Genomic DNA, 26,692 nt, shown 5'->3' with positions numbered 1-26,692 from the left:
TATCTCAGCAGTCCAGTTTCTTAATCCCTTCCCTACTTCCATCCAACTTTCGGACCCTTTGAATTTAGTCCAACCATTCCCTCCTTAAGGGAGGGTGTTGCGATATCCACTTTATACAAATGTCACACCTTGCTAACAATATCAGCACAAACAGTGGCTTCTTTTCTTTGCTGCTCAGAATTACCCTGGTCTCTTCCTCTAACGCAACCCCGAACATAATTAAACTTAGGCTCACCTCTAGGTTCATGCCCAATGATGTTAAAAGGACTTCACTTACATCGTGCCAATACACCTGGAGATTCAGGCAATGACAGAACATATGGAGGTCGTCCTCTTCTTTTTCCCCACACTTAGGACAACACTTGACTGACTGCTTATTCATCCTTGTTAGCCTTTTTGGTGACCAACCGGCCCTGTCTAGCGTGAATGAATGATTTCTCCTGAGTGAAGCAGCACAAACAACATACCACGCAGTCGATATATATATTTTTCAAGCGCTTTGTATGTCTCCTGATGGAAGATCCTTCCTCCAGATCTCAACAGGAAGAGTGAAATCTTCTCGCTTTTATGGTAATTTCTTTGATATGTACCGAATAAAGCTTATGAAATGAAAATGAGTGAAATCTTCTTCTCCAGTGAGTACAAACAGCCAGTACCAATCTGATACCTCCTTGTTCTGTGGAAAACTTCTTAAAAACTTCTCTTCCAATATACTACAACCCACTGCTACCTTCTCCAATGATTTTGCCAAACTGGCCAACTGATTTAAATCTGGAGATCCCCCTATTCGTCATTAGTGATAACTGCTCCCAGTCTATCAGAGTCTTCCCATTGAGTAACTGGCCCCATCTTGTTATTCCTGCATCTACTAACATGCCAGAAAGGCTATCCTTCAAAAACTCAGGAGTCCCTGGAGATGCCCATATTGGGGCACAATTACTGTAATAAGGGATTCCTACGGTTCTTCTGATTTGACATCAAAGTTTGCATGCTGCTAGTAGTATCTTCAGTTTTACTTTTTTGAAAAACTTTGGATGGCCGAATTTATACAAAAAGTGGTCTCCTTCAAACTGAGTCATTGAATGTAAATGCGATGGCTACTTTGGATATTCTTGAAGTATAATTCTAGATGATTGAAACTGAAATGCTCTACAATATTGGGAAACATCTGGGCTAGCAATTCCTCCCTGTTGTTTTCCCCTTCGGAGTTTTCCTTTATGCAATTCTGGCTGCTTTAGAAGGCCAAATAAAACTAGACAGTGCACCCTGCAATTTGTCCAAGGGGATTGAGGCACACAGAAAAGTGAATTTTGGGGGATTGAGGCACACAGAAAAGTGAATTTTGGTAGTATCGCCATCTTCAAGATATTCCATCTTACTAAAAAAGAGAGTGGAAGCCCTGCCCGAATTTTATTTTAACTATTTGGACTCATTTGCTACCCTCCCTTAATTCCCCTGTGCAGTGTCTTTGAAGCTCTTTGTCACCATGATACCCAAATACCTAATTGATTCCTTCACCAGGGGGTTGTTAGTCTGCAAGTTCCACTCCATTATATCAGTTTTTTGCCAGTTTATCTGGTACCCAAAACCTCCCCAAATGTGTCTAAAAATTTCTTGGAGTGAAAATATCAAGTCCCTTGTGAATATCAACAGATCATCTGCGTACAATACTATCCTCTTCTCCCAGACCCCAAACTCAAATGGCAAAATCTGTTGACTGGCCCTGGTTTTGATGGCCAATGGTTCAATATAAAGATTGAAGAGAAGAGGGGAGAGAGGGCAGCCCTGCCTTGTACCTCGTGATATGGATGTTTTTTGCGTGAGGTTCCCATTTACCAGTATCCTAGCAGATGGTCTTCTATAGATCATCTTCAAGGCCCTACCAAAAGCCTCTCCGAACCCGTATGACTCTTTCCTGTAAGGGCCAGCTCACCCTATGAAAAGCCTTTGCTGCGTTGAAGGTAATTATTGACAGAGGGAGCCCTTCTTGAGTTGCTATGTCTATTGCCCCTAATAACTCTTGTCAGCTCGAAAATCTGCCTAACTTTTATAAACCCTTTCTGGTCTTGATGTATCAGATTGCCTGCTACCTCTCCCAGTCTCCCAGCCAGAATCTGCGTAAAGATCTTATAGCCCCTATTCAGCAATGAGATTCACAACACTTCGCAGATGCAAATAGTAGTCTTCTAAGACTCCAGTATAGAAGACCCTCCAAGAAAAAACAAGTTAAATTTCTTTGTTTAAAAATGGGCAATCTCATCTTTAAGGGACAGATAAATCTCGTTTGGGAGGGCATTAGACCAGCCGCCTTCCCCCTCTTCAGTCTCGCTATTGCCTCTACTGCCTCTTCAATCGTTATTTAAGCATTCAACAACCCCGTTTGCTCATCTGACAAAAATGGCCATTTCAAATCATTTGGATATCCCCCATCCTGCTCCTCTGTAGCTCCCACATCATCTGTATAGAGGGTTTGAAAAAAATCTAAAAAAGCACCTTCTATCTCTTTGCCCCCACAACTTGGTGAGGTCTGCCCCTCTAACATAATGGCTGGTATCCTATTTTGGTTCTGATCCATTTTTAATTCCCAAGCCAGGAGCATTATGCATCCTTCCCCATATTCATGGTGTGCGTACTTGCTCGCCTCCCACTTTCTCCTGACTATCCCCTCGAAAATACAAGATAATTCTTCCTTCCTTTCTCCTATTTCCAAATCCGCAGAGCTCATATTCTGTGTATCCTGTGCTCGTTCTCGCCCTCACCATTTCTTACGGCTGTTTCAATCTATTTTCTATGGAGCTTATTTTGCCCTTGCTGACCTTATTTTGATATGCAGCAATCCCAACTAGCCTCCCCCTAACAACAGCTTTGTAAGCTTCCCAGGTAACCTGAGGTAAGGTGTACCATTTGTACAAAAATAATCCTCAGTTATCTCCTTCAACTTTGATCTCACGTGTGGGTCTAACAATAGAGTTCTATCCAGAGTCCACCTTGATGGTGGGGATTTTCTGCCCACCTTCAGGCTCAGGCAAACTGACGAATGATCTGACAAATGGGCACATAAATGCTCCACTGTTCTAACCTTCCTGCCTTCCCCTCTCTCAACTAGGAAACAAACCCCGTGCTTCAGATGTAGGACCCAGTTGCATGAGAAATGCCTGGCTAGAAGCAACCTAAAATTCTATATCATTGGCATGGGCTCTTGTAGCCTAACAGAAATCCAGCTCCAAAGAGAGACTGTTCTAGTGGCAAGGGTAATTGTGGTGTAGACAGCTATACTGTTCAGAGCCACACAGCACTGGTCTAGCACGATAGCACTTCAATGACACATGGAGGTCAGGGAGGATGGGACTTGGGAAGCACTTCTTATCCCTAAATTGTATTCATTCTTAAAAAGTAGCAATTTTGGTGACTCCAACATTATTTCACTAAAGGGATCACACAGAAAACATTTGGCAGAGATCAGTACAATGTATGCACAGAGGGCTCTTCATATTTGCATTTCTTCTTCTTTTTCAGGAAGGAAATACTTAAATGCTGATATGGAGAAGGTCCGAAGGAATGCATGGGAGGCCACGTGGCAGAAAGTGAGGGATCACAACCTTCTGGCTGACCGTGGCAACAAGAGCTACCGATTGGAAATGAACCATTTTGCAGATTTGGTATGTGCTTATCTTTCCTGTCAGATTTACAATATAAAGTCAACACTACTGTCTATCAAATGTTTAAAGGTTCAAGATATACACATTTGGGTAGGTAGGACATGTGCCAGACAGATCAATGTAAGTGATATCATTGAAAATACATATCTGATTTGCTGACTGTGGTTTACTCTGATTCTTGCATCCCTAAACAAGCATCCCTGGAGTCCATACTTTTTCTCTTTTTTTTTGTTTACACCCTCCTCTTTGGGAGTTTTGAAAACATGTTTCATGGCATCCTTTGTAAACTCTGCATTGCATGCACCTGCATTATTGTTTGAATATTCATCAGTATCCCTTTGAAGTATGTATGTATTGGATTTATATAGTGTAAACCCAACTATAAAGTACCTGAGATCTGTACAGAATGAAAGCAGAGGGAGCAAATAAAACAAGGTGATGAGGAGAGGAAGTGAAATATGAGTTGCGGGTGAAATATTGAATTTGCATTTCCTGATGAAGCCTGAGCTGGCCTGTGCCTGTGAACCGCCCATTAAGGCAAATCATAATGTAGTGTGCGAGTGTTAGGCCCATTTCTTTGATTTTCCCTAACTGCCGACACTTTAAAAATCTTGCAATTTCAATTCCAAAGATTTCTAGAGCTTGCATCAAAGTAATTTCAATTTCATTTTAGTTCATATGAACTTTTGGGTTTCCCAGTCATCAATATTGTAAGCCTGTTGTGGAGCACATAGGTGAAGTAGGGATGTACAAAGGTTAAACACATGAGACCTGAACAGCCATACCCTGATTGACCAGAGGTCTTCATCAGTCTCCTTCTTTGAGATGTCCTGCATTGCCCCTAGGAACATACAGAGCATCAGAGATCTTGAAACTACTTTTTTGGCACCAGAAATGGGAGCATCCACTAAGACCGAAAAGGGGCAATGTATATTGCATAGACTGAAGAACAAATAGAGGGAAACTAACTGATGTTTCTGGGGCACACTAAATGGGAGTATAGAAGAAATTATACAAAAATTGAAATAAGGCTAGGAAAATGATAGCATGGCTGAGTAACCACAAAGAGACATCCAGATGGATATGAGGAGTAATGCTGAGGGAACAACCACAAAGATGTGTTCACTTTAGTGCCATAGCCACTCCTCCCCTTCTGGCTGTGATGACATCCCAGCCAGCGCTGTAAACCTCCCCAGTATGGAAAAGTAAAATGATAATTACGTTGTGCTATTATCATTTTCTTTTTTCTTTTTTCACTGCTCACAGAGCAGTGGGGCAGCGCTTCTCTGCCTTAGTGGAGGAGCCGCAGCTGGATGGCTGTATAACCTAATTTCAAACCCATATACCCTAAACTTTTACAGGAGGTATACTTCTGCACGTCAAACATTGTTGTTATGGAGTTCATAGGTTGTGTGCTTTGCAACAGCGACAAAGGCACCACTTATCATACAATTAAGGATGGTGTTGTAATCCAACTATTCTTGGGGGAGAAACCTTCTGAATGAATGAGGGGATTTCTAAAGCGCAACAGTTACTGCAAGAGTGTCCCGGTGCTAACGCAGATGGCTAATAGATTGAATCTCACACACTACAGCTAAAACAGATGAGTTTCAGCATGCTTATGAAATTATTTCTTCTCAGAAATGCATCTGAGAGGGAGAGGGAACTCATTCCAGTACTTGGCCGCAAGAACAGAGCAGGCTGATCCACCCCATTTCTTCCGTACGGTGATAGGGATAGTTAGCAATCTTGCGGACTGTGAATGCAGAGTTCTTTTGAGACAGTATGCAACCATCCTATTGGACAGGTACTTAGGTCCCATATTATAAAAGGTGGCATGGGCCACCATCAGTGCTTTGAACCTGATACTCTTTTTAACGGGTAGCCAGTGCAATTGATCATGGTATTGGGAGATAGAGGCATGGTTGGGAAGTTTAAACAAAAGGGGAATTGACATATCCAACACCATTTGCACTCGATGAATTAGATAGTCCAGGGTCCCGAGGTACAGTATGTTCCCATTGTCAAGTCTGGAAAGGATTAATACCTGGACTACAGTTTTTTGGGTTCCGCATGCCAGGAGGTTAGAAAATCTTCCCAACACCCTCAATATCCAACAAGAGATTGTAACCACCGATTGATTGATGACAGTCATGCAGATGGATAGCATAGTGACGTCTTACATGGTACGTTTGGGAATACATCTTGAATAGTCATCTCCAGATGCAAGTGACTACTCTGCACTTTAGATCTGATGTTGTCCCATGAGGACATCTCTTGAATGGGGTGGTTCTAATCCACAAATCTGGATATCTGTAAGCTGAGGAGGTGGCTGAACAGGTGTGTGGTCACAGAGTAATCCATTTATGAAGGTTGGGCTTTCCATCTGATCGTTTCATGTTAGTACAAATTTTACTGGGGGATGATGATAGGAGGTTTGCAAGGTGTAGAGAAAATAATTGTACAAGAGCAAGTGTAAGGATCCTGTTCACAACACCTTTTGACATTATGCACTCCACTTTGTAACACTTTCATCTTAAAATCTCCTTTGCGTCCATCAACCTACTAGAAATTTCGGATCTTCCTCAGTTTTTCTTTTCACATGTTCCTTCATTTAAAAAACTACGACTAGCTTGAAATCACCTCCCTAGTTATCAACTATCAACATGGCTTTTTCGGTCTTAGTTTTTCTTTTCTTATATACCTTTTGATAGGCTAACAGAAATAATTTGCACTAGAAACAGTCTTCACAAGATCCAACGCTGGGTCAACTTCTTCAGTATTTACATGCTTAAAAAATTAATTAATAAATAAATTAAATTAAATAAGGAATCCTTAATAATGCTTTACTGTTCTTATTTGTCTAACTTCTGAAATGCTATTACGGTTGACTTTTGCATAAAAGAAAGTACTTGTGATGCTGCAGTCTAGCGATAATGTGTTGTCATACTTTGTGTACTTGAAATGCAAGAAGAAAACCATTTTAAAAAGTTAAAGATTGAAAAGCGACATTGTATACAGGAGACAATGCAGTTCTAATTCATTCTGTCCCTTGTGCCCTTAGTTTATATTACTTACAATAAAAATATTTTGGCTCCACTGATGTGGGAAAGGGGGATTCATAAGTATGGCGATTCAAGCTGCAGTGTTTAAATGCCCTGAAACGAAATCTCTTAGGCAAATGTGTCTACATATTTGCATAGAAGAAAAACTGGCCTTTTAGAACATGAGCTATGTCAGAAAATATTCAACTTGTCTAAAAACCACATCAACGCATTACAAAAAAGTGCCAAATATGCCCTACTTTGCTTTCATGAACCACTTTCTGTGATGGTATCAGGGTCAAGCATCATGTGACAATATTCCTGTGATGTCATCATTAACTTATATCATTTGGTCTCATATACTCCAACTAGGCCTTTTGGTGAATGTACATCACTTTTGGTGTGAGTTGAATACATTTCTGAAATCTCTAAGGACATGTGTGAATTATTAGGAATAGCTACTGGTGAAGAGAGGTCATCATGTTAATCTTAGCATAACATCTGCATTAATCTGCACCACTCACACACTTATATTGAGTGTGATTGTCATGTTAAAGTTGACCATAGTTCGTATAGGCCTTGAATTAAAATGACTCTTGTTAAATTGAAATGCTTGTCTGTCTGCTGTGTATCTTTCCCTTCTCTCGTTTAAGCTACAACAGTACACATTAATTAAATGGTATCATCATGTTCCGGTATGTGTTGCTTTTGTGCTGAATAATGAACCTCTGCACCTGTGAGAAGAGCACGCTAAGCACCATATAACCCAACCACAAGATATCTGTAGAAGGTCATGCAGCAGAGACTTCCATTGTGTGGTAGCTGGGAAGAAGGCTATAACTAGATCATCATAAAATGTTCAATCTCGATTAGTTGTCTTCATGCAAATCGTAGGGAGTTGCTTGTCAGTGTAAAGAGATGATTTAATTGTGCATTGCAGATTTAGAGCAGATCAGATGCCCCTTTCCAATCTCCTGGGAGTAGACTTTTTGCTCCGGTCCAAAGAGACAGACTTCTTCGACTGTGCAAATCCCACTGCATTACTGCATAAAAAAAATTTAATGATATGTCTTATATCCAGACAGCACATGAACGAGAATCAAGGGGATGTTTGATCGCTCCACGATCTGCAGAAAAACCCATGGAAGTCAAAAAATACCGTACTAATGTCAACCTTCCCAAAGAGGTTGACTGGAGGAAAGAAAACTGTGTCACAGAACCCAAAAATCAAGGCTCCTTCTGTGGATCTTGCTGGGCATTTGCCACCGTAAGCATTTACATTCTACTTTTTGAGGAATGCACAGCATCTTTATTCCCTTGGCACAGTGCAGTATTTTCATATGACTCGAGAGTATGTTTGGTGTCTGAGCATTCATTACATTTAGCGGTATGGTATGTCAGGTTGGAACAAAGAAAAATGAATATTATACACAATGCTTTACCTACATTCTTGCACTCTAGTACAGTTGTGATGGACTCTATTTTGAAGCTAGCAATTAGTTGTACTTTTTTGACTAGTTCGCCATTCATTTGATGTAATGTGCATTGGTTTGGTTACACCACCTTCTACAAACTGGTTGTGGTCGGTGTGCAGAACTGCAATCCAAAGAAGCCTCATCCATTAGAACCATGTTTCCTCTTCATATATAAGTATATGCTGAACTTGTTCTCTTTGAAGAACCTAGGTTTGTGACTCATTTTGAAACGGTGGGGGCGTGAGCAAAGAAAGTGTTTGGGGACATGATGCGGAAGGTCGTATTGCAGAAGTGTTATCGCCTAGGAGGGTTGTTGACCTGTTTCATTTGATGACACTTTCATCCATCCTCTCCTCTGAGATATTCAGCACCTTGAATAGCAAATCTCTTCGTTTATGGTAATTCTGCATATCATCAACATGCATTCAAAACACCATTCCTTGAGATGCAGCAAATAAATATTAAATAAGAGGGAAACATGACATGTGGAAGGCTTAGATTGCCAGAATTAGGCCACAGAAGAAGAGGTCCCATATCACTGTCTGATGTCAGTTTCGATTGTAGCATTAAAATCTTTGCAGAGAGGCATTAGAAGCTATGCTGGCTTCCTGAATTTAGTTCATTAGATGATCATGAGTAACAGTATTGGAGGCAGTTGACTGCTCTAATAGATTTACAATGGAGAGGCAACTGTTGTTTACTTGAGAATAGAAAGATAGTAATTGAAAGCATCAGGATGGAGAATCAGCTATTGATCACATGATAATGGTGATGCATCCTTAGAAATCAGGAGTATGGATATGCAGGCTTTGATTCCACTGATTTCATACCTTACCACAGGTAATGTGGTTTCCGTCCCATGACTGGACTAGAAACTGGATTATATGTTGGATTTTTGTGGATCTTGCATGTATCTGTAGGGTTTAACCCCTCCCATGCTGGTGACGAACCCCAGCCATCATGCCCCGCGGTGGGCGTGTGCTGATGAAGGCTGGGGTTCGTCACGGCCCCGCCCTGTTCGTTTGTTTACAGCACAGGGGAAAAATCACGTCCGCAGTGAAGGCGTTAATGTAAAAGAACAATTCTAGGGTGGATTTCTCCAGGAAGACAAACAGTGGCACCACACGTCATCACCATTGTTCTTGCAAATACTCAATACATTTGATATTGTTTTTCAACAATGTGCGAATTTTACTTTTGTTTATGAAGCAGACAATAATGTATTTTTTTACACAGGTTGGAGCCCTAGAGTCCCGTTACTGCATTAAACATAAACAGCTCTTAGACTTCAGTGAGCAGCAACTTGTCGACTGCGACTCGCGAAACAGAGCCTGCTGTGGAGGGTTGCCAAGGCTGGCCTTTGAATATGTCAGTGAACACGGAATTATGAAGAAAGAAGATTACAAATATGTTGAACATGTAAGTCTCTCAATTACAATAGAGCAGGGGTCTCCAATCTTTTCTTTAACCCCTTCAGTGCTGCGCGAATTCCGCTGCGGTGCTGAAGGTTCTAAAGAACCTATGGACTCATGATGGAACGGTCCCGTCATGAGCACAGGCCAACCGACGCTCATGACCGAACCGTTCCGTCATGAGCATGGAAGGGGTTAACAAGAGCTATACTGTCTTTTGAATTCTGGTATACATTTATTAACTCAACCAAACAAAACCCTCTAATTTAGTAGGCTGGGCAGCACTTGGGAGACCTGCTTTTTGGTAGCTGACGAGCTACCAGTAGCTCACGAGGTACTCGTTGGAGAAGCCTGCACTAGAGACAAAGGCATCTAGATGGATTTATTGAAAGTGTGTTTCAGGGGTAGGTCAGGATATCGCAGACAAATATAAAATGGCCACAATAGCGTGACCAGAATATCATAGGATAAAATATGAAAGGGTATGTAAAACATTTATACATTTTGTGTACCTAACTCTACCTCATATGCTTTATAAATATTTTCAAGGTATGTAGACATGGAGTTAAGAATAGTAAACCCTTAACTCCCTCTGTGCACTTACCTGCTTGATATTGTGTCCCTACTACACTTGTATTTCAGAAGAGAACTGTGTGCATCAAGCAACACTTAACATAGCATTACATTTGCCCCTGATAGACAAATTTCAAGCAGGGCGGTATATATATATATGATTTATTATAATTAGAACTCACGGCCCGGCGTGCTCATTGCCAAGGGGTTGAAAACGTATGCGGGGACCTAAGGAGGCTTTTGGGACTGTTATTTAATCAGGCACACGGCGCCTTGCCCTACAGGACTCCTGCCCACAGGACATCATTTTCGTTGCCTCCACCCAATACCTGCCCAGCACTGATGCAATCTGGGAGATGCAGTGCTCACAGTGCTCTATCTGTAGGGTGTCCACGTGATTGGAGAGGGATTTCTGTTTTACCAATGAGGGAACAGCAGGAGCATATGAGGCGCAAAGTTGGTGGTGCTGTTTGATTAGCAGAGGGCGTCTGAGGAAGGCCTTTGGCCGAAATGCATTATGCCTGCATGCTGTTTATATTAAAGCCTCCTAAATTGGATTGCCCGTGTGGCCTCTTCCTTTTGCTGGCTTCCTGTGCATATATATATATATATATATATATATATATATATATATATATATATATATATATACACACACTGCAAATTGTCCAGGTTTTTCCTTCTACCTAAATAGAAATCGAGAATCTCAAATGGGTTGCTTTGTGTCTCTAAGCCTTTGTGCCGGATAGCTTTAAAGGGTGGGTTGATGTTTGTTGAGATGCCATCTCCTTCTAATGTCCTTCTGGTGGTGACATCCACAGAGCTCACAGCTCAGGTGGAGGATGAGTCTGTACCAGAGGTACAGGTGACCCTGCTGCTAGCAGTAATTGAGTTTAACCACGTGGGGTGATTGTGATCTGCTACTTCCTTGCTCAAGGAAGGAAACTAATTGCATTTTCTGGACTGAGGCCACTCATGATGATGTCACAAACCGAACAGCAAGAGAAGTGAGTCAAGGCTTTAATGTACTGTATCCAAGCAGGGAGTGCACCTGGAGACAGAGGTGTACAAAGGTTCTCTGAAGCAAACCCGACTCACAGTTTAGTATCTTGAGTCAAAGGATTTGTATGAATGACATAGGCCTGCTTTAGAGTTTGGCGGTCGGATGCTCCATCACAAATGTGTCAGATATCCCTTCTGCCTTTTTGCTAGGGCCATACCATGTAATGCTTTTGAAATAAGGCAGGCAGGATATCTGTCACGTTTGTAATGGCGTAATACGTCCTCCAAACTCCAGACCCATAGTCTTGTCAAAGGGCTCCTAATAGGGCTTGTCCCTCAGACTGAGCTGGGCATAGAGTGTGCATGACTTGTAGCCCCATAGGATGGTCTCCTTCTATAGGCGTGCATTGAAAGTCCTCCCTGTGGAAACCAGTCATAATTATGTCTGATGAAGGTAAGTTGAATTTGGAATGACTTACATTGGTACATCAACTTTCACACTCAGACCTAAGTGCCCTAATTACTTGTTCTCATGCATCAGTTCTGATTTTGCATTGGGGGATTCCTTTACTTAGAACAGCCAATCACAATTGGATCTGGATGTCTTCTAAGTGAGGACCCATTGTTTGGCTCTGTGCATACCTGGGAATTATCTCAGCTCAACTCTTGGCACAAAGGATGCTAATCTGTAAGTGTTTACATGTGAAAGCATAGCTTGCGTCGCTCCCCTCTGTGGGTGAAGCTACAGTGTCAAGGAAAAGGGAGGCTCAAGTACACCTGCGTGCAAAAATTGCGAAAAAGCGGAGTATGCAATATTAAAATCATTGCGAAAGTTCCAATTTTCGAACAAAAGCCCAATCTCACATATTTTTGTAATCTTTATATAATAAGTATACGTTTGGAAAAGAGGGAACAAAATACTATTTCATTCATGTGGGTGCTGCGCTAAATAACACAGGATTGTCCAGGCTGCTTTGTGCAATTGAATAAACTGTGGACTGGACCGGAAATCACCTCTCAGTACATTAGCACATTAGCACTTTTTCATGTGATTAACTTTCACTGTCCGCGATAGAAAATGAAATGGTGGTCGCTCGCCTAAGGTTGTTTCTATTTCTTCCTGCAGGCTGAGATGTGCGCCTACCAAGAGAAAGATGCTATAAAAATGAATATATCCAAATTTTACGTCCTGCCCGAAGAATCCAACATTGCCGCCGCGGTGGCTTTCGAGGGACCGGTTACTGTAGCATTCGCTGTCTCCCTCGATTTTATGCTGCATAGCGGGGAAGGTAATATGTTTAACTCCATCTATCACGTGACCATTATAAACAAAGGATGCACATGTTTGTTAAAGAGGTGTGTGTCCTTTCAATAGCCCGAGGGTTTGTGCAGTCTTTGTTGCCAGTAGCTCTATGGCTCCCAGAACCCTGAGTCAAGGAGAAAGCTTTGCCCCTTAAAGATTGCAGCGAAACTTGTGTCATTGCCAGGCCTGCGACTCTACCTATGATGACACTGGGCCAGGGGTCGCCAACCTTTTCTTTAACAAGAGCCACTTACATTGATTGAAAATCATCCTGAGCTAATATTATTATTTGTGGTGTAACAGTGACCCCATCAAACAAGATTATATCAGGGCAAGATAACAATCATAGCTCCAATGCCACTGGCACTAAGATAATATTAGGAACTTCTCTTCAATGCTGCATGATTTATCACTCAAATATAAGCTTTAAATATATTTTGGTAATTCAACCTTTTTTTCTCCTGACATCAGCTTCGGAGTTCTGCAAATACACCCATTTTTATCTCGAATACTCTGTTTTCAAATCTGATATATATCTAGTAAGTCAGCCAAGTAAAAGCTTCTAATTTAATAGGTGGGCAGCACTCAGGAGACCTACTTTTTGGTAACTCACAAGCTACTCTTTGGCTCACCCAGCAGTCATATCCACTTAAGGAGTGCAAACTACTCCTCTCCCTGCCCCTGCCAGCACGGCCCACCACTGTCTCCAATGTGAAAAATAAAATCATAATAACAATACGTTGTTATCATTTTATTTTTCCTTTAAGCAGTGGCGCGACGCTGCTCCACCTTAGCGGAGAAGCCGCCACTGATGCCATCTTGAGAGTTTTCCTGGTGCACGGTAGAAAACCCTATGAAAAAGCACAGGTGCAAAGATGTCTACTGCACTGGGTAACACTACATTTTGTTACTTGCTACATCCCCACTCTGGGACTGACATCATTTTACAGACAGTCAGATTCCACCTTTAGTTAGCGCCGTAGCCAGCCAACCAGCTCACTCCATGTTCACAAACTTCTTATTCATACTGACGAGTCACGCACAACTGCACTAGCACACATTCCTTTTGCTTCGTTTGTTATTATTAATGAAAATAATTTCGTAATTTAAATGCATTAGACAAGCAGTTTTGAAGTCATTCAGGACAGTGATGAGAGAGTGAAGAGAGTTTGCAACTTATTAAGGTAATGATGTGTGTTAATGGGGTGTGCATGAAAATGAGGCCGGATTCAGAATCGTGATGCACATTAATTGAAGAACAAGAATGGTATAAAATATAATGGCATGACCTTGAGAAAATGGAGTGCCAGACCCATAGCATATGTGAAGAAACCCATAAGGAGTGTGATGCTATTCTACAGTTTAGAACAAATTCCATATGAAGAATTATGTATGTTGATAATGAAGGTAAGAGTTGGGAGAACAAAGATATCTTGAGACAGTTCTCAAGCCAATCTCCTAGATTAGGTTTTGTTGAAAAGAGAAAAAAAGACAATTAATAGACTAGAAAACCTTATTTGTAATGGAAATTTCCCGAGGTGTGACATTAAAAAGTCTCTAAAGTCAAATGGCTAATACACAATACAACTCATGTCTGTTTAATTTGCAACCCAGTGTCCATACAGCCCGGAGGATACCAATATAGTTAAAGGAAGAATTAAAAGCACAGCTAAATCATCTCTTCTAAGTTAATATGTTATAAATAATAGCGAGTGCAGAATGGTCGTTTCTAGTTTTCTGCCCAAAAGGCAAATGGATCATTCAGGATGGATGTTGACTTCTACAACTTGAATACTAACATTTGGGTGTACAGGCAGCCACTGTCAAATATATCAGAGATGTTGACATCACTTAAAAGTGCAAAGGTATTCACCAACCTAAACACAGCAGTCACGAAGCACCAAATTGTACTTCACAAAGACTACAAACACTTAACATACATTGAAAATCTAAATAGGCATGACATTTGGACTGACATTGGCCTCAGCTGTTTTCCTCAGAGTAATGGGCGTCCTCTTAAAGAGTCTTGATGAAATGTTATGCTTTCAATGTGATGTATTACTGTATTAAAGAGTGTACTAAAAGATATCGGAGCATTTACTGGGAATCTTGAGTGAAAAGGGAATGACATTGTGATCACTTAAGTATGGAGTGAGTGGAATCAATCAAGAATTTATAAAGCATGGCAAATCACCTGTGAGGGTCTCAAGGCGCTGGCATGGCCTACGTAAGGCATCATCAAGCAATGGTGCAACACACAAGGGGAGTTAAGTTGAAGCTTTCCAAGTTACCTCCAATTTGCAAAATAAGGAGCAATGGAGATCTTTCGTGGACACAGTACAATTTTACACCAGATTTCTTCCACGTTTTTTTAGAAAAAGTTCCTTTATGAGCATTTAGGAGAAGCATTAGTATGTGGAGAAGAACGTTCACTTGCTATTGTGGAGGGGAGAAAAGATGTTGTTTAAGGCTTTTAGCATGTGTGACCCCAAAATAGTAGCCATCAGTGTGAGTGTCTGTTTGCTAAGTATTCAGGCAGAGAAGAGGTGGAACAGAAGAAGTGAAGCATTCACTTCCAGAGCTGTGAGGAGTGTGGTAGCAACAATCTCTGTAATCAAATATGAGACATTGGTGTGCTAGTAGTGTGTGCATGACTTACGACCATGATTATGGGGAAACAAGAACTTTGTTCTTCGTGCTGATGATAAATCATTGGTTGAAGTATATACCTCTAAAGGAGCTTCTTTTTTAATTTTTTTGAATATATTTTTATTGTTTTAATGTAAACATCGCGGTAATTGTCAACAAACAGCTATATATATAGTCAAGGTTTCGTACAATGAAGTGTAATCACTCTTAGTTATATAGCAGAAAAGATGTATAAAACTTCTTGTCACAAACCTGACATTACTAAATTCGAACTCCCACCCCACCCACAAATCCCTCCTCCATCCTCATTGGTGTAACAGCAATAAATAGGCATTTGGAAGTACATATTGCAGCTGCAATTAGTTTAGGCTAATGTAGGATGTCATACAATAACATTTTGCGCCACCGTTAGTGGTAATACCCCAACAAGACAATAAAGGGCTCCTCCTTGCTAACAGGGGCCCTCTCAAGGCGACATGTTTAAGTCTGGTTCACTTGAACTTGCATCCGAGTCTGCTTCTGGAATTTTTAACAACACCACCGTTGCTTCCCAAGCATGCGCCATCTCTACAGCTTTTTCATTATTAGCTCGGGTCTCCAGAAGTATTCTCGTAGTCCCTTCACACTCTGCCCATTTAAGAAACTCGGCGTGCCATCTTCGAAAACTAGGGCCTTTTTTCGATTTCCAATGAATTGTGATCTCCCTCTTCGCCAGTACCAGCCCTAAATCAATGAATTTGCTTGTTACCTTATTCTTAGATGAGTGCGGGAACTAATGTAATAAACAAAGGCCCATTGTGGTCTCTATATCCCTAGTAGTAATTTACTGCAATTGTGTCACCACCTCTTCCCAATATAATCCTAACTCTGGACATCCCCACATCATGTGAGAGAAATCTGCGCCCACCTTATTGCAGCGCGGACACATTGCAGTGGTTACTTTAAAGTGCTGATTGATTTTTGTGGAATAACAGTAATTGCTAAATAGAAACTGAGTTTGTCAGAATTCTCTTACACAATTGAGTGTTTTTGCCAGATGCCGGAATATGATATTAATATCTAAAGATTTCTTGTCAACAATACCATTAGCAGGTGATATGCAAGAGGTGACCAGAGGGAATGCGTAAACTTTTGAGAGTGTGGGCCTAACATTGATTTTTATAGCAGATTTGAAATAGGAAGAATAGAATCCTACCCAATGGTTACATTAATTGCAAAAATTTCTCACATCACCTTTTATGTGTTTGATGTAATGCCCTCTGCAGCCAAAGGTATGCCCAGACATGGGCCCTTGCTCAATGTTCAACTGGAACCAAGCTGTACCTACTACCCACATGAAAAGGTCGAATCAGGCTGAAACCGGACCTGGGATGCTTATATTCATGTTCAGAGAGGACCTTGTATGGCAGTTGGGGCTGGACTGCCCCTATCAGCGCAGGACTAAGACTCGTGAGCATATGTCTGGATGTAATCTGAGGTGGCATGGTGGGCAAAATAATGGGTTGAAATGCTGCCAGGTGTGACTGCCAGTGGTTAGACAAATTGCAAGCATTCTTCCCATCACCTTCTGCGTGTTTGTGGAAGAATGGATACAGGCTGCGTATGGTGATTAAAATACTTGTGAATGATCGTATGTGGTTACTCTTAAGACAAAAATGCCAGTGCTATGTCCTGTGATTGCCATGATGCTGCTGGAAAAGGCATGGAATAAATTGACATTTGATATTGTTTTGTGTGGACAAAATGAATACAGCGTGATTCTGACAGACTTTTCTCAAGATGAAAAAAAGTGAGGTGTGTCAATATCGGGACCACTGGAATTGTGGGGATAATATATAAGGGATATTTTTGTAAGGAAGTATTTTCTGAATGAGGTGTCCATGGAAAACAGTTTCACGGAAAAAGGAGGAGCGTCTCATAAGTGTTGTCATGGGACACACTAATACATCTATGTATCACCTAGATACCTCTGAATAAAGCTGATTATTTTCACTCTTGTGGTCTGTTTCAGAGAAGGACGCAAAACGGGGGATGGGGATTAGAAACTCCTCCTTCTGCAGTTCGTAAATATCGTTCATTCGTCAGGTGTTTTGAGGCTGAATACGCTACTTTGGTCTAGGTAAAGTCACTAGAGTCCAGATGTAGGTAAATCTGATTTACCGACTCTAGAATACCGAATTTTACCGATTCGGTATTCTAGATTCGGTAAATCAGATGTAGGTAAAAAATCGGTAATTTTTACTGAATCTGTATGATTCGGTAATTACCGAATCGGTATTTACCGATTCGGTAATTGCCATTGATTCCTATGGGCCTAGAGGCCCATAGGAATCAATGGCAATTACCGATTCGGTAAAATTACCGATTTTGCAAGGGGAACAGGGTGTCACTTTGACACCCTGTTGCACCCCTGATTTTGGCCTGTGTGGCATGTGACACACAAACATGCCCTTAGGGTATGTCTGTGTGCCACATGGCACAGGTGTACATGCACAGATGTGCCTGTACACTGGAATTCGTTATTTACCATGCAATTGTATTACATGGTAAATAACGAATCAGTAATGGCCTGTGCACTTCCAGTGCCACCTACATCTGCATTTACCGAGTCGGTAAATTTACCTATTCTGTATTTTACAGAATCGGTAAATTTACTGAATCGGTAAATATACAGATTCTGTAAATATGAGGCCACCTACATGTCAATTCCCAAATACCGGTCGGTAATGGCCGAAATCGGCCATTACCGACCGGTAATTGGCAAGCTACATCTGGCCCCAAGACAATTAAACATCAAAACACATTCTAAATGCATGAGCATTGCAGATTATGACAGTTTAAGCCAATTCATTGACAAATCTCCCTGATGATGTTTGTCCAAGAATGCTTTGTAAGGTTAATGGACAGTGGGTTCACTGGTAACTTTTTGTGGGTATTGTCATTGCTATCTACATTTGTAGTTTATTGTTTTTCCTGATGTTCAGCTTCTGACGTCCATTAAATGCAACTTAATAAAAGATATGATGGTGATGGTGTCAGTTCTGAACTTTGTGAAGGTTTCGAAGATGGGGGGTGCGGCGATAGATGTATTATGGTTAGCTCTCTGTTTTACAGGGATCACATAAAATAAGACATTAAAAAGCACTGTAACCTGTCAGAAACAGAGAGGTTTGCATACTTGCAGATAAGGCACTGGATTTTCCACCCTTCAATGAAGAATGTAACAGATTCTCCATTCAAATCCTTCGAAAATTACTTTAGGATTGGACTGATGATTGCAAGGTAATATTGGTCCTATAAAAATTATTATTGGGCCCGGCCTCGACTGCGAAAACACATGAACAGAAACGGTGGGACTGGGAGCTTGGTGGGGATATAGCCCCAAAAAACTTGGGCCACTTATATAACAAAGCACCATCTCTGGTCAGAATGTGATCTTAGAGAAACCCATAACAGACCCTCACATATTGGTATAATACCCCAGGTAAAATAACTACATTAGAATAATCAAAACCAGACAAGTGGCATGTGGCGCTATTGGCTAATTCAGCTACTGTGTAATTGTCCCAACTTACATAGATATTAGTAGAAGGTTCTCAAAAAGTTAGACTAGGATTTTGAAGTATAGATTCTGAGAGATCCTGTGGTAGTTCCCCATGGCCTGTAATTTCCTAGTTAAAGATCCCACAGATCCTTGAAAGGAATCAACTAACGGTCACTCCCGTAACAGCTATACAAGTCATTTTAGTCTACTGGAGAAGCATAGAGTCCCGAAACTGGCTGCTGCAATTGTGAGAGGCCCTTGCCATGGAAAAAATTCCAATATCTCTAAAGAACAGACTTAAGGTATATAATACATACTGGCCTCTGTTTATTAGAATGATCTCTTGGGAACACAAGAACTACACACTCCTCATGTCCAATGAATCTTCCATCTTATTCTAAAGACCCTGCTCAGATGACAAAGTGAGAATCCCTTAAATTTCTTAGTGCTTTTTACAGGGACATGGCCTCTCACTTTGCATATATTAGCAATAACATAGTCTGTTAAATTGCTTGATATTTGTTGCTGCTTGGGGGCTGGGTAGAGGGGGAAGGGGTTTTAGGAGGACATTCTTGCCTTTTTATTGTTATTGACTCAGTATTATGCTATAATGAATCTGCACTGCTACTCGCTGACCAGGGGCTTGCAGGTGAATCCCAATTGTAAGAAAAGGAATTCACCTATATAATGACCATTTAGTATACATTGTGAAGATTTTACAAACAAGGCGGTTACATATTTGGAGGATAATTTGAATTTTGGGGTTTAAAGCACTGCTAACTCTGGAACATATTTTTCATAGGAATATTTGATGGAGTCTGTGCAGAGGAAGTAAACCATGCCATCATTATTGTCGGTTATGGAACCGAAGATGGCGAAGATTTTTGGATAATCAAGAACAGGTGAGCTTCTGTGGAACTTAAATCCTTTGTCCCTTGGATCAAAATGATTCCTTACCTGGACCAGTCCTCTAGTAAAGCCCCTGCTCCACTTTGAATAGGTTAATATTAGACAGGAGTGTGTTTACATTCGCATCACTGATTTGGTGGTGCATCCGTTGCATGAGCTTGTGCACAAAAAAACACTGAAAGGAGGTTTCAATATTTGGAAAACAGGCAAAAGATAAATGTAGGTGATCCATGGACATTGCATTATCTACTTCAAATCTGATCCACATCAACTTGACTAGCTGAAATCTTTTCTTACATCAATTTCCATGTACTAAGCTTTTTGTTGCCTAGGGAGATACCGAGCAATGGAGTAGCCCACCAGACAGCTGTCAGGCTTTGCCATTGAAATCCATGCACTGTATGATTGATGCAGTTTATCACATGGGACATAAATCAGTACCTTTTTGCCGCAGTCGGTCTGGTTTTCAGCCTGAAGAAGAGCAGCCATTAAAGGCCAGAGTACAGTTTCAGCGGCCTTCTTGATCACAGATGACTATATGGTTTAGCACTTTTTTGATGGAGGTCAAGCACTAAAGTCCAGAGGTGACTACAGGTGGGCAGTACCATCCTGACCGTTTGCATATCGGAGAGGTAGGTGGTTTATTAATATCCACCATCCTCTGGTCCTGGAATGACCTTTTTAATTAGACCAGAGAGTCCATTATTAAAGGTTTTGGTTAGGAGATCCCGAGGTGTATTTTAAACATCATTCTGCACCTTTAACTTGATCCCGCACAGTGTCTTTTGTTTTGTCTCCCCCTCCCTATTGCTCCACCTCCAGCGTTGGTCTGCATGGAGGTGTGTTAGCATCCCTATGATGAAGCATGCCACAGATTTCTGTGGGTGAGGGCAATATTAAAACACTTTTGGGCTTTTCTCCTCTTCTTCACAGTGACATTACTGATGTAGCTCCATTTCTATGTGTGTGTGAAAGTACCATCCTGAGACTCTATTGCTTTTAGACCTTCTATTATGTCATCGCCTGCCTGTTTGGCTTCAGGATGGCTTAGAAAGACTGATTCTCTTTGTAGTTTATTATTTTCTTGTCCCTTCCTCTTCCTATCTGTAAGAAATTGGGCTTTTAGTTATGGGGTGAGAAACCTTCTCAAGCAACAAACACAATCCTTGTCCAGGTGAACCACAAAAGTCACTAAATTAACCTGTGCTTAACTATCTGGTAGCGTGGCACAAAAGCAGTTAGGCTTAAATTATAGGCAGTGTATTAAGTATTTATGCAGCAGTAATATTAACAGTAATAAAGTGACACTACAAGAATAATCAAAAACACATTTACCAAATTAGACAAACTTTTAATAAATAAATATAATGACACCAAATTGAAATAAATCCAATTGGTAGAATCAGAGTTCTGAATTTGCAAAGTTATAAGTGAAGAATAGCACATAAATGAGCAAAGCGTCAGCCATGGATATCTGGTCTCGCGAGAGCAGGGCAAAGTTAAAAGTTAAGGACGACCACAATAGAGAGCAGGTCGGATACAAGAGACGTATGGTCCGGTTTTGGCTTATGTCTTAGGTTGGACTTAACAACATTTTTAGATAAAAGTCCAGTAGAATGTAGAGTTCTGCGGGGCAAGGCAGCAGGCTGTATCCGAATAGGCATCATCATTGTCAGGGAGCACCTGGGCGAAGTCTCAGTGAAGCCTGTTGACAATGGCAAGAAACAGCTTTGAGCAGGAAACGCAGAATTTTCAGGCCAAGGAGCATGCTGTCTTCAATGCGGAGCCTGTCACCATCGAGTCTGATTAAGATTTTTACCTTCAGGCCTAGACCTATTTTTGGAAGTCAAAAACCTCCAGCTGGACGAAGCTGCAAGTCATAGCTGAAGAGGTATCAAGGGGGTCGTAAACCATTGCTCAGAGGTACAGATAAACAGGATTTCCTGTGTTTACAAGTAATGCACCATGGGCGGATCAGACGGCTGGTAGGTCCCAGTCTTCTGACGGTTCTTTTGGCACCTTTTGCTGGATTTTCTTACCAAGGTTTAGGATTCAGCAGGGGCAGCATCTCTAACACCACTTCAAAGGGCCCAGGATCTGGGGTCATCACTTGGGGAGTTAGGTAGCATTCACTCCAAGCAGAGACCAGATGCAGTGTTCTAGGTCTCTGGAGCTTGTTATGTCCCTGGAGCTCACATAGGAGGCCAACTAGCCCTTGGAGTCACTCTGCTGGTACTGGTTCAAAGAACAGGCACAATCCTCCTCCAGTCAGCAGGGCAGTAAGGTACTCCTTCCAGCAGCCCATCAGGAGGGTTAGCAGGTCAGCAGGGCAGCAAGCAGTGCATCTTCTGAATATTCCACAGGTACAGGGGTGTACTGAAGAGGTGGTTTAGGAGGTCCAATATTTATGCCAGCCTTTCAAGTTGGGGTGACAGCCTGATTCCCACCTCCTCACACCACAATTGGTACTCCAGAGTTCCCCCTTCCAATGCCAATGCTCCAAGAAGTCTGGGGTGACAAAAGACTAGTGTCAAGTGCCTTTGTGAGTCTTTTGGAGGAAAAAATGTGAAATGCAAGTGAGACAGGAAACAGCTTCCCCCCACAATCCTGGTAGGATGGCCCATCCTGCCAGGACCTGGTTCCACTTTGTCTGACTGTCTGGGAGCAATACATAAAGGCTAAGCTATTAAGTTATGTGACCCAGGACACAGGCTGCAGGCACCAAATTGGTGGGACAAGAAAATGCCTACTTTCCAAAAGTGGCATTTTCAGGATTGTGACTTAACCATTAAATATGAGATGATTTTAAATTACAATCCATTTGAGTCCAAACTTGCCATTCTTATCTGTTCTCAAGTCAGCACTAATCAACGGTAATAAAGTAACCCAGTGTTATCCAGTGGGAGGGATAGGCCTTACAGTAGTGAAAAACAAATGTGGGATTTTTGTTATTACCAGAACATGTAAAACTTAAAAACACATATCCTAATTTTTAAATACACTGCACCCTGCCTTGTGGGTTGTTTCTAGGCTCACCATAAGGGTGACCTATATGTAGTAAAATGGAAAGCTTAGGTCTGACAAAAGGTTTACATTGTCAGGTTTAATTGGCGTATTGAGTACTGCAGGCTCACTAGTAGCATTTAATTTACAAGGACTGGATGTTATATTATGTTATGTTAGAGAGTATTTGTAGAGCACAACTGCCACTCGGAGGAGTATCCTGGTGCTATAGCAGATTAGTTAGCGGGCAGAGAGAAAATGGAAACTGTAAAGGGAAGAGATTAGATTAGTGCTCTGCATAGTGCATCTGGGGCAGTGGATATAAGTAGTATCACTTTAATAGGGTCTTACCAGTACTTTAAGTGTGCTAATCAGTTATGGGCCAGTTTTACCATGTTTAAGGGAGAGAGCACAAACACTTTAGCAGTGGTAAAGTGCACAGAAACCTAATGCCAACAAAAGACAAAACTTATCAAACAGGAGGGGTGAAGGCAAAGGATTGGGAGAAAACCACACCAAGGATTACAGGCCCAACATTGCCTCTTCCTCTTACTCATGCCAACATTTTGATGTCCACTGGATTGCACTATACTTGGCAGATCTACATCTGTGTACAGCAATGTATTTAAAGTAGGTCCATGACGGATAGATCAATTCCATGATAAATTGTCTAAATATGTGGGGAGTCAAGATATAAGTGTTCTAGAAATGTTGTGAGAGTTGTGACATATAAGAAATGCTTCTTTAATATGTATTTCATTTTTTGGAACTATAAAGAATAGCTCTTTTTGTCACCACTAGTTTTGGAGAAGTTCTGAATACCTGTTGGCTATTTTCCAGTCAAATTCCCAACAATTCTGGCAAAGAAACTGTGGTCTTTTCTGTAAAGCAGAGTAACATTGATCAGACACTGCATTGCCATCAATTTGTCTCATCAAATTGGATCAAAGTACCAACAGTGCTAATAGAGCTGATAGAAAAGAAAAAACTAGGCTTCAAATCTAAGTTGGATGGCATAACAAAGAGGAATCGAAGGTCAATGAATGATTACAATACCAGCATATCTTTAAAACATTTTAAATACATTTTTTTACGATTATTGTTAGAGTTTTTCTGTAATAGGAATAGCATTGTAATGTGTTACCAATATTATTAATCTTATTACTTACAGTTGGGGGACAGAATGGGCCGAAAACGGCTATGCAAAAGTTAAACGCAATTCCAACCTATGCAAAATTGCTCAGGAGGCCGCCACTGCTGACATCACTGGTCCCCGGGAGGAAGAATAGCAAGTCCCATCATGTTCATGAGCATATAATTGGTTTGGCTAACAAGATGAGGGCATACTTGCTATGAGAACCATGCTATCATTGTCAGACATTCACGCACAAGTAAATTTTGGTGTCCAGTGCAGAGTAAACGTGCAAATAATCTATAATAAAATCTTCAAAGGGCTGTGTAAAATGGGATTTTGTTCTTTTATCACCTTTATCCCACTAGAGACTTGTTAGGTGGAAGAGGGATAAAGTGGGGAGAGGGTACTGACAGTTGCCACTTTAGTAAGAGACATGTCAAACAATATATACTTGAGAAATGTTAATCTAAAACCATAGGTTGTCAAATAACAGCTAAATTTTCCCAGTTTTACATATATATATATATATAGAGCCAAACTTGCATCATGCCATATTTAGTGGAAAAACTAAATGTTTATAGGTAGATATTTACACATGGTCGATATTGTTTATGGCAGTATTTTTGAAGCCTCTATTCTTTCAGTCTTTGATGTTATGCACTACCTTTAAGTAATGAGAATATAATCCATCATAGAAAAATATGTATTGCAATGATATACCTGCCCCTCCAGGGATACCACCCCAGAATCAAGGCTGAAAGTATGGGTATGACATTTTCACTAATCAATGACACTTTATAACTCATAAAATTGCAAGATAAAACTCTGAACAATTTAGTAGTCTAAAGGCAGTGTCACTTTAAAGATGAATAAAAATAGCCTTTCTTGAAGATGTGTGACAGCCATGTGAATTACATGATTTAGAACCCACCAATGAGGCAGGGGTTCATACCTGTGTCTTCTCAACACCTTTGAAAGATACTTGACCACTTTTCTAAAATGTTCATGTTTTTATCCCATGGTATTCATAAACAACCCATCACCAGAGATTAAAGGTACGCACAATGTAAAGACACTGATTTACGTGCGTCAATATTAATTAAGAGTGTGCAAACATTGTGAAGTTTTTGGGAATGGTGGCAAACACATTAAAACTTCTGAAGGTTGTAAAGATATAATTTAATTGTGTGAATAAAACACATCAAGTTTAGTGTTGTATTCAACAAGAGAGGTGAAACAGGTCTTTGAGTTATAATGCTAAAAAATCTTAAGGGAGAAAAGTTTTACACAAATGTACTCTTGGATATCGAGTACCAGAATATTGTGGTACATTACTATCCTGGACAAAATAACGAGGGACAAAATATTGAAAGGTAAATGCACAGAGGGAAGCATAGATTTACTTTTCTTAACTCCACACATACGTACCTTCAAGGTATAAGTATTGTCAAGGTACATATTTGTGGAGTTAGGTATAGAAATATTGGGGCATATTATCAACAAATAGCGATATTTATCGCTAAGTAGGGTTAGAGACAATTTTTGTATCGCTAAGTATCGCTAAGCATCGCCTATTTTTATCGCTTAGGAACCTTGCTATTATCAAGGTTTATCTCCTAAGCGATAAAAATCGTCCGAAATGCATGAATATCGCTGAAAAGTCAGCGATATTCATGCATTATCGAGCTAATGCTCCTAGCCATGTTATCCACCTCCCATTGGATAACATGGCTAAGAACTGCTCAGGGGCAGGTGTTAGCTTTTGGAGATATTCGTGCTTAGCGCGAATATCTCCAAAAGTTGATAATAGGAGATAGCGATGTTAGCGACTGTTTCCAGTCGCTAACATCTTGGCACGCCCACTTTGCATGTCATTAGTGATAAATATCACTGACATGCAAAGTGGGGCCCAAGATGGTCGCTATCTCCTACTAGCTGTCGCTAACTGGTGTTAGCGACAGCTTGGTAATAGGGAGATAATTTTATCTCCGCTTTCTTGGCTTTTAAAGCCACAAAAGCGGAGATAAACCCCCTTGATAATATGCCCCATTGTCTCTTGATATTTTGCAAATGATGTTAGTATCCTGGACTAAAAATTCAGAGCCCAACCCCAAAAAAGAGATTTTGAAGGGAAAACTTTCATAGTGTGAATATAGGTCAAATTCTCAAGACTTCACGAAATATAAAATGATTACACATCTGCTAATTCCTCCAGAAGAATAAAAGCTTCACCCTTACCCAACATATCAATCACAGACTAAGAGGAAGGGAGCTCTGAAGGATCTCGTGTCATATGTTATTTCCTTTATATGTCTTATATCTTAAGAAACTGTTTTTGTGTCTCATAGTGTATTTCTGACTTGGCCTGGCACGAATTTCCACTGTGTATGTCTAATAAATGTTACATGATAATAAAAATGCCTGACAGGCACAGATCATGGTACGCAAAATATTTTTAATATGTACTTTGAGAAAGTGCTTGATTCATGTGATACACTCATGTCTCTGCTGATTTATCTGCTCTACAGCTTAATTTGCAATGCTATTAATAAAGAAAAATTTTACATTTTAATGTGTTGACATTTTTAATTTTGGATTCTTTTTTTAAAGCTTCTATCTGATGCAAAGTACTCTTATATACACACTTAAGGTCAAAATGAAATCCTCTACAATTTCAAATTGGCTTTTGTACTCTTTAGCCCTTTTAAAAGTGTGTGTTTGTGTGATGTTAGTTTCATTCATAAATAGAAACTAGAACAGTTAAACTTAGTTATACATCATTTAACACTTTCCAGATCAACATAGTTGTGTGAAGAGTATGAACAATACCATGCAAATACTCAATGAATGACTGTGGTCCTCCAGTGTTTCTTCCCGAGACTCTTGTCCCAAGCACGGAGCTTCCACTAAAGTCACCTCCTTTCAGAATTACCCTGCTGTCCTCCTGAATTAGGGACTTTGGGGCATATTATCAAGGGGGTTAA

General features: G+C 40.7%; 1 protein-coding gene across 1 annotated transcript in view; it reads left to right on the top strand.

Annotated features, from left to right (window-relative positions):
* Positions 1–26,280, top strand: part of LOC144792181 (cathepsin S-like) — a 34,831-nt gene extending 8,551 nt beyond the window's left edge. The window contains exons 3-8 of the mRNA XM_078667116.1: positions 3,517–3,659; positions 7,785–7,970; positions 9,415–9,597; positions 12,292–12,454; positions 19,464–19,563; positions 23,745–26,280. Of these exons, the coding sequence (XP_078523242.1) occupies positions 3,517–3,659; positions 7,785–7,970; positions 9,415–9,597; positions 12,292–12,454; positions 19,464–19,563; positions 23,745–23,862 (893 nt within the window). The 3' untranslated portion in view covers positions 23,863–26,280. The remainder of the gene's footprint in view (positions 1–3,516; positions 3,660–7,784; positions 7,971–9,414; positions 9,598–12,291; positions 12,455–19,463; positions 19,564–23,744) is intronic.
* Positions 26,281–26,692: the final 412 nt, after the last annotated feature.

Source organism: Lissotriton helveticus, chromosome 1_1, assembly GCF_964261635.1.
Source record: "Lissotriton helveticus chromosome 1_1, aLisHel1.1, whole genome shotgun sequence".
NCBI classification, from domain to species: domain Eukaryota; kingdom Metazoa; phylum Chordata; class Amphibia; order Caudata; family Salamandridae; genus Lissotriton; species Lissotriton helveticus.
This window is presented reverse-complemented; position numbering and strand designations above follow the sequence as displayed.